This window comes from Molossus molossus, unplaced genomic scaffold (assembly GCF_014108415.1).
Source record: "Molossus molossus isolate mMolMol1 unplaced genomic scaffold, mMolMol1.p scaffold_m16_p_1, whole genome shotgun sequence".
Classification (NCBI taxonomy): Eukaryota; Metazoa; Chordata; class Mammalia; order Chiroptera; family Molossidae; genus Molossus; species Molossus molossus.
Window position 1 is genome coordinate 119,586,688 of NW_023425344.1, and position 8,313 is coordinate 119,595,000.

An 8,313-nucleotide genomic window follows, 5' to 3' on the forward strand; every position below is an offset into this window, starting at 1 on the left:
GCCAGGTTGAGGCTTGTCCACACTAGCCAAGGCCGTGTTGTGGTTTGGAGGGTATATGGACGAGCAGGGAAAGGGCATGTGAACTTAAGTGAGCTCTCTGCATAGGGGTGGAGCCCAGAGAGGGTGAGGCCCCTCCGTTAACACCTTGGAGCCAGAAGGTACTGTCCTCACGGCCGTGGGAACCAGAGATGATGATTTCTCCCCCTTCTCCCCACTGCCCCTCAGGACAGCCCATGACATTCCCCTCTGAGGCCCTGTGGGTGACCGTGGGACTCTGTATCTGTCTTGTTGCACTGCTGGTGGCGCTGGCCTTCGTGTGCTGGAGAAAAATCAAACAGAGCTGTGAGGAGGAGAACGCAGGTGAGGGGCGTGCACATGGGCGTGCACATGTCTTTGGGTATGTTGGTGTGCTTGTGACATCAATATGAGTGTTACTTTCTAGTGACAGAATGAATGTGGGTGTGCCAGTGGGGCTTGGTTGTGTGTGTATGATCTTGAGGCTGAATGTCTCATGTATGTGAACAAGTGTGAGCCTGCCTGTGAGTGTGGCAGGTTGAGTGTGATTGGAAGTGAGTGGTGGGTGTATAAGGCCAAAGTGTGAGGAGGTGATGAATATGTTTGTGCAAACAAGTGTGACTAAGAGTATAAGTCCCATGAGTGTGTCTGAGTGAGAGCACAGGTTTAGAACATGGAAATTTAGCACAAGTGTGAATGCTTCATGGGTTGGGGTCACTAGCAAGGGTGTGTCTGCCTCAGAGGGGGCAGAGCTTGAAGCTTCTGCTGTTTGCTGGGCTGGGGTCGGAACGAGCTGACTTTGGGGCCTGGCAGGTGGTGGTGAGCTGATATCAGTAGATGGGTGGCTTGACCTTGGTGGGTGAGTAAGTTGAGGGAATAGACATTGGTGAATGGGTGAGTTGACCCTGGTGGGTGGTACATGGGTCAACAGAGGTTTTCTTGGGTAAAAAAGAAAGTAGAGTGTGAGAGTTAGGAGATGACTGAGTGTCAGGAAGGATGGTGAATACTGAATGGGGAAGAGGCTGGTCAGCTGATGCCTGTGCATTAGTGCCCGGTGGGCTGATGGGAGGATGAGTGGACTGACAGATGGGTGGGTGTACATGATGGAGGGTGATGGTTGACTGGATTGGTGAGCGAGCAGATGGGTGAGATGATGGGGTCAGTGGATTGGTGAAGGTGAGTAGCTAGGCCTTGGCTAGGTGAGTGGTGGGCTGCAGGCTGGGAGCCCTTTTATTCTGCCTCAGGGCTCTGCTCTGCACTACTCGTTCTCAAGCTCTGGCTCTGTGTCTAACCCTTGACCATAGGTCAGGCCTGCTTCCCATTTACCTGCCTCCTGAACCCCTGGGGGGGTGGGGACTGCAGTGATGGACATGGGGCTGAGAAAGGTTTTTGTTTGCTATTCCAGGAGCTGACGACCATGATGGGGATGGAGATGGATCTAAGACTGGTGAGTCTAAGCTTGTAGCTGGCCTTACTGGCTGAGGAAGGGACACCGGGACGGGGGAGAGGACTTTAGGACTTGGAGGAGCCGCATTTGCTTGAGACTGAATGAAGTGTGTCCTGTGAACTGAGGCCCCCCCACCAGGTGAGTCTGGTCTCTGCTCAGCCTTAGGCCTGGAGATGGATCTTATCTGGTTCCTTCCCAGGTGCTGCTTCACCCCTTCTGCCCACCTTCACCCAGCTGCACCCCTAGGGACCCTTCACTGTGGAGTTGGTGGCTGCCTGGGGGGTGAGGGCTCAGGGCATAGGGCAGCCTGTTCAGTTCCAGCTCCTGCTCCTATAAGCTGAGTGGCCTTGAGCTTTGCTTCTCTGGAGCTCAGCTTCCTCATCTCTGAGTCTCAGTTTCCTCATAATTACGGCCTCTCTTCGTTGGTGGTGTGGGTTTGATTAGATGAGGTAATGTTTATAAAGGCCTAGTATCATACCTGGTGATAGTAAATGCCCAATGCCTTGGAGTCCTGTTACCAGGCATATAGTTTAAGATAGGCCCATTCTGGCTGGCCAGCTTGGCTCAGCGGTTAGAGCATCAGCCAGCAAACTGAGGGTCTTGGGTTTGATCCTTGGCCCAGGGCTGGGGGTGTGTGGGAGGCGACCAATCAATGTGTTTCTCTCACATTGATGTCTCTCTCTCACTCACTTTCCCTCCTTCCCTTCCACTCTATCTGAAAGTCAATGGAAAAATATCTTCGGGTGAGGATGAAAAAATTTTAAAAAAGTAGTCCCATTCAGGTTAGGTACTGGTCAGAGTGCTTTGCTCCTCCGGCTGCAGTTTCCCAGTGGTGCCAGAGGCTTGTTTTGAAGCTCTCTGGAGTGACTGCATAGGAAAGGGTTTTGCGAAGGTCCTGGTGCTGTCGGGACACAGACTGGGAGCCCAGAGTGGGGTGGGTGACAAGGCACTGATATTCTGTGGCCATGGAGCCTCACTGCCTTCCCTTCTGGCTCCTGGGTGGGGGGGCGGGGGGGGGCAGGTTCCTGCTGAGCCATTTGGGATGATGCCAGTTGACAGTGGCTTCCTCCCCACACCCGCAGAAGGAAGGGCAGGAAACTGACACCTGGGACTGCTATAAATTATGCCAGTTAATTCTTTGCCTTTGGTGTCCAGATGTGGAGAAAGCTCTGGGATCAGGCCTCCTGTTTTCACACTTAGAGACAGATGTAGTTGACAGAAGGGAGGGCGTGGGGAGAAGCCAGTGGGTTACACATTTGGTCGATGTCAGTTCCACACAACACTGGGGCCATCTGGGGCCATCTGCTGTCCCCTCTAGCTCCTTACTTCACTGTATTTGTGGGACAGATACCACATCTCTATCTCACTGGAGGGCAGGGTAGTTCTCATTCTATAAATGCAGACAACTGAGGCCCAGACAGGGGAGTGACAGTGGATCTGGGACTTGGGACAGCAGCCTAAGGTCCCTTCTATGGTGCTGTATCAGTGGCCCCCATCCTCCTGCCTCCTTCTCCTTCTAGTCCCTCACCCTTGCTTCCTCATCTCCCATCCCTCTACCCCACCACTTGCCACGGTTGCCCCTTCACCATGTGCTCCTTCCTTTTGCAGCCCTGAGGCCTCTGAAACACTTGGAAAACAAAGAAGGTAATGACATGTGGTACTTGAGATTGTGTGTGTGTGTTTGTGCACCTGGGTTTAAGAGGTGGGGAGGGTCCTGGGGAAGTGATTATCACCCCTTCCTGGTGACCTGCTCCCCAGATGAGCAACCTCCACTACCCCCTGGTGAAGTGGCAGAGGGTGGAGTACCCAGGGGCCCCAGCTGTTCTACTAGGACACAGATAGGACAGGCTTAACCAGGACAAGAGCTTATTTCTCTCTCTCTTGTAACAGTCTAAGCACAGGTGGTCTTAAGGCCACTGATGTCCTGGAGCCAGCTTCCATTTACTTGGTTTCTGCCTCTTCAACTTGAAGCTTCTGTCCCCAAGTCCAACGTGGCTACTCCAGCTCCCGCACCCCCCAGTCCCCGCCCCCATGCCCCAAAGCCGGGGGGCGGGGGGTGTACAGGTTTTTTCTAGGGCTTGACTAGTTATAGCTCATGGCACTTCTGTTTACATCCGATTGTCAGAACCTATCACATGATTCCTAACTCAAGTGAGACTAGGAAATGTGGTTTCCAGCTGGGCAGCCACCTGGTACATAGGTGGTTAGTAAATGTTAACAGTCATTGATATCCATATTGTTATAATAAGCAATTACTTTAGGAAATGGTTGGTTGGAGGTTAGTTTGTGATTCTTTCGTCTTGAGTAACCAACAGCCACATCTATGTGTGAATGTTAGGTGTAAATATATGCATCTCTGTGTGTTTCTGTGTGTATTTTGAACAAAATATTCCTTGATGCAGAATATTGCCTCTAGATCTGAGTGGCTTCCACCTAGAAAATCGATCTTGGTTGCCAAAGGTTATGGAAACTTCAATCTTTTTTAAGTCACCTTGGTGTCTCTGTTAGGAATTCCCGGATGCTCATTCCTGTGCTTACCTTTCCCCTGGGCCCTGGGCTCTGGACTTGCTGGACAAGCACAGAGGCAGTCCCCAAGAGGGACTGGGGTTCCTGGACAGTCAGAACCCCAAAGAATGGGAGAGGAAGGGGTTCTAAACTCTGCATTCAGGCCAGGGCGTGGGGTGAGACCAGGACTGTGAAACCATGAGCTGCCTCTTACATGGAGGCAGGAAGCCAGGGGAAAGGAGGCTCCCGGCAGCTCGGCTGTTAGGGAGACCGGGTGGGGAAGGGAGGGTGGAGGGGTTCCTGCTAGCAGGTGGAAGTGAGCCAGGCCGGGGGAGACGGGAAGGGAAAAGTGTGCCAGGCAGAGGAGCCAGGAGGAGGGAAGTGTTTGGGGTGAGTGGACCCATGGAGGTTGACCAAGGTCCCTGAGGACTGGGCAGTCTGCCTCAGGCGCCCTTGTGGTCTGTCTGATGTCCAGCTCCTGTTTCTGTGTCTTTCTGGGCCTCCAGGAGGTGCTTAGCTCTGGGGACTGCTAGCTGGACATCTTTGGCCACTACACACACCCCCATGTGCCTGGGGTTCTGGCATTCTCCCAAGAGTAGAACTCCTGCACTTAATGCTTTCCACCTCTGTTTTCTTCCCTTCATAAAATGCAGGTGATGGACAAGAAATAGCCTGACCACAAGGACCAGGAAGCTGCTGCCCCTGCCCTGGGCTCCCCACTCTGGCTACTCTGAGGCCTCAGTGTGAGCCTTGGGATGGGGCTTCCCTGCCCCCAACAGATGGCTCCCACCCTGGCGGGTCTACTCATTCTGCAAAGGATGTGATACATAGACTACCCACAGCATCATTTCTTCAATGGACATGACTCCCAAGTCATCCTGCTGCCTTATTTCTTATGGACACAATACATAGACCACCCTACCACTTTGTTTTTCCACTGGATATGCTACATGGACCATCTGGCTGCCTTTGTTCTCTAGAGGACACAATATTCAGACTGATCCTCTGCCTTATTTCTCCAAAGACATGATACATAGTCACCTCTCCCCTTGTTTCTCCATTGGCCCTGATATACTAGTTATCATTTCTCAGCCTTCCCCTGACCTGCCCATAACCCTATCTCCTCAGATGGGGCAATGCAGCCTCCCCTGCGCTGGCCCCAAGGTTGGCCTTTCCCTCCACCACTAAGTGAAGATAGGTCTGCTCCCCGGGTGTGCAGGTGCACGTGCTGGAACACGTACAGACTTCCCCTGGTCCAGTCTCTTCCATGGTACCCTGGTCTGTGCCCTGTGAGCCCCCCTCTTCCTACTGTCCCCATGGGAAGCATGTGCTGGTCACATTGGGTCTCAGGGGGATCAGCTTCTGTTCTGCTTTTTCCACCTTTTGTTTATCCATTCAAGTAATGTTCACTGAGCACCCGTGGGGTATCAGCACTGTGCTAGGTGTGGGGAACCCTCCTTAAAAGGCAAGCTGCTCCCTGGAGAAGCTTGCTGTATAGCTGGAAAACTGAGGAAATGGTTCATGAGAGGGACTCCTGCCTTGCTCCCTCCTGTACCCTCCTGTGCCCCTAGCTACCTAGGTACCTCACCCCCATCCCATCCCTAGTTCTTACACAGAGGGGCAGGGGGGAGGTAGAAACCTGGAGAGAGGGATGGAGCCTCTCACTACAACCAGTGAGAAGCTGATGGTCCCCAAAGTGTCTTTCCAGGATGAGTAGGTGGGCAATCAGGCTAGGCCCAACAGACCCCAAGAGCCCAGCAAAGGGGAAACCTGGGTCCGCTGGGGTGAGGTACAGCCCCTCCTCCCTTCCCCCACCATGGTGCTATTCTGCGGCTGGGCAGACATGTCCTGGCCTGTCTCTGGCCAGCCCCCAGCCTCCGGTAGAAGAAACTTCTGCTGTTCTGATGTCTTCCCACTGACATATCTCCCTTCACCAGCAATGGGAGATGTGGGGATTTCTAATTTAAACGTGGGATTCTGAGGAATTTCCTTAACTGGGAGTGAATTTAGGGAAAAATAAATACCTTTGTAGAAAGGCTTTTTTTTTTTTGATCTCCTGTATTGTGTATGGAAACAGGACGGGCTTCAGGACCCAGCAGGAAGGATTCCCTCCTGGACATCAAGGCTGATCTCCTTTCTCTCACCATCCTTATAGCACTGGGTCTCCAGAGCCATGTAGCTCCCTTCCTGGCCTCAGTTTCCCTCTTGGTAAAGTGAAGTTGGCTCTGCAGAAAGCCAGGCCCTTTGGTCATTGTAGGAGTCTTCACCCACTCCTAAAATAACCCTTAATTTCTTTGTCTCAGAAGACTCCTACCCTAGGTTTGTTTAGGATCTCTACTAAAGCTCCATTTTGCAGATGGGGAAACTGATACCAGGAAAGGAGTTCTGCATGTTGTTCTTGACTGACCCCATGGAATGGGCACCAGGCCTGAGTCTGAGATCCAGAACCTTGTTCTGCCCTGCAACCCTGAGCAAGGCATTTAGCTTCCCTGGGCCTTACTCCAAAGACTGAGAAGAAGGGGCGAACGTGGCAGGCAAACAGTTGTCCAGAGAACCAGGCTTGGGGATGTGGGAGCTGACAGGGTGCACTGCGCTCAGTGTGCCCTGGGGCACCCAAGTCTCAGCCCCAGCGCTGGTCCCGCTGGTCCCGGGGCTGCTCCACAGGCCCTGGGCGCAGGAGGAGCCAGGGCTGGGTCAGGACACGACCTTTGTGCCTGCTACTGCCTTTGACCAAGTCCTTCATACATCTGAACCTTAATTTTTTTTTATCTATTAAGTTGGGATGATGAGTCCTCTTCTGAAAAGTGTGACATTCCTTACTAACTGGAACACTTGTTATAAAGTAGGTGGACCTGGGACTGAGATAGTCACCTCGCTTGAAATCCCACCACTGATTTTAGAATCAAAAGGTCTGTGGGAGTCTCTGCCTCTACTTCCCCACCCCCCACATTGGGTTTGATCACCTCACTGGGCCCCAGCTCTGTCTGTAAGGTAGGAGGATGGTAGTTCGTTTCATAGGAACTCTGCGAGGGTTGGACAGGCGGTAAGAAGACGCTGCAAACCACCAAGTGCTGGGCACACAGGAGCACTGTCCTCCCTGCCATCAAGGCTTGACACTTGCTCCCTAAGCGGTTTTGTGGGCCGAGTGCTGTAGAAGAAGCTGTCTGAACCAGTTTGCCCATCTGTAAAACAGGTACGATTATCAGTGCTTTTTCTTTCTGATGGGGCTTGGTTAAGGCTTAGACATGCCACTGCATTAAATGCTTCTGGGCGTGACCCAGCAGGTGAGAGACTTGCCCTGCCTACTGAGGGGTCAGGAAGGTAGCCACTAGGTCCCACTTGCCACGTATCCCAGAGAGCAGTATTTTTAGTTGCCCTTTCTGGGCAAACTTCCAACTCCTCCATTTTAACAGAGAAATAGTTTTCACTGTGCTGCCAGCTGTGGCCTGCAGGAATCACATTCATTTCAAAAAGGGGACAGAGCAAGGATCGTTTTGCCTGATTTGAGGTGTGACTGGAATTCACCTCCAGGACCATTTGTAACCAAGGCTGTGAAGACCAATTAGTGTATCTGACCACTCAGAGGGAGGAGACTGGGTAGGAATGAAAACACGTGGCCAGGGGCCCTGAGTCACTCTGCCTTTCTATACCTGCTTGTTTCTCCTTTAGAGGCTCTGCTTCTGCTCACAGGCGTGAATGCCGCCTTCTGGGGGTCTGTTCATGGGGAGGCACCCGACCTTGCTCATCCCAGGAGCAAGAGACCACGGCTGATCAGAGCTGGGTGATGTCCACATATCCTGTTGCAAAGCCCAAATCTTAAACTGAGAGGTGGAACCAAAGTTTGCCTGAGTAGCCAAACCCCAAGCCTCTAAGGGCAGGGAACCCACAGAGAAGCTGGAGGCTGACTAGAAGTGAGGAGCCAGGATGGATGGGGGTGGAGGCAGCAGATTCAAATGCTACAAATGCAAACAATAGAGAGATGTGTGAAGTGCTTGTCCTCACCTCCAGCCCTCACTCAGAGGGGAGCACTGTTAAGGGTTTGCTGTTCTTCCAGACTTTTCCCCAAGTTACATCTTTACAAAAATGAAGTCATACATATTATTCTGCAACTTTTTGTTTTTTTCTTTACCATTTTCCCAAGTCAGTTCTTCTATTTCTTCATTTTTTTAAATGAGGGGTAACATACATCTAGTGTTTAAAAGATACCAGTCCTCAGTGTATAGCTCCATAAATTTTCACACAAGTATCACTACCCATGTAACCATTATCCAGGTCAAGATATAAAACACTTTCGGGATTCAGAAAGTTCCCCAGAGTCCCTTTGTTATGTGAAAAACATGGGTTTA

General features: G+C 51.9%; 1 protein-coding gene across 1 annotated transcript in view; it reads left to right on the forward strand.

Moving 5' to 3' along the window:
* CD276 (CD276 molecule) overlaps positions 1–5,972 on the forward strand; it is a 41,980-nt gene extending 36,008 nt beyond the window's left edge. Inside the window, exons 8-11 of the mRNA XM_036272171.1 lie at positions 226–360; positions 1,421–1,462; positions 3,071–3,106; positions 4,621–5,972. Of these exons, the coding sequence (XP_036128064.1) occupies positions 226–360; positions 1,421–1,462; positions 3,071–3,106; positions 4,621–4,643 (236 nt within the window). The 3' untranslated portion in view covers positions 4,644–5,972. The remainder of the gene's footprint in view (positions 1–225; positions 361–1,420; positions 1,463–3,070; positions 3,107–4,620) is intronic.
* The last annotated feature ends 2,341 nt before the right edge of the window (positions 5,973–8,313 follow it).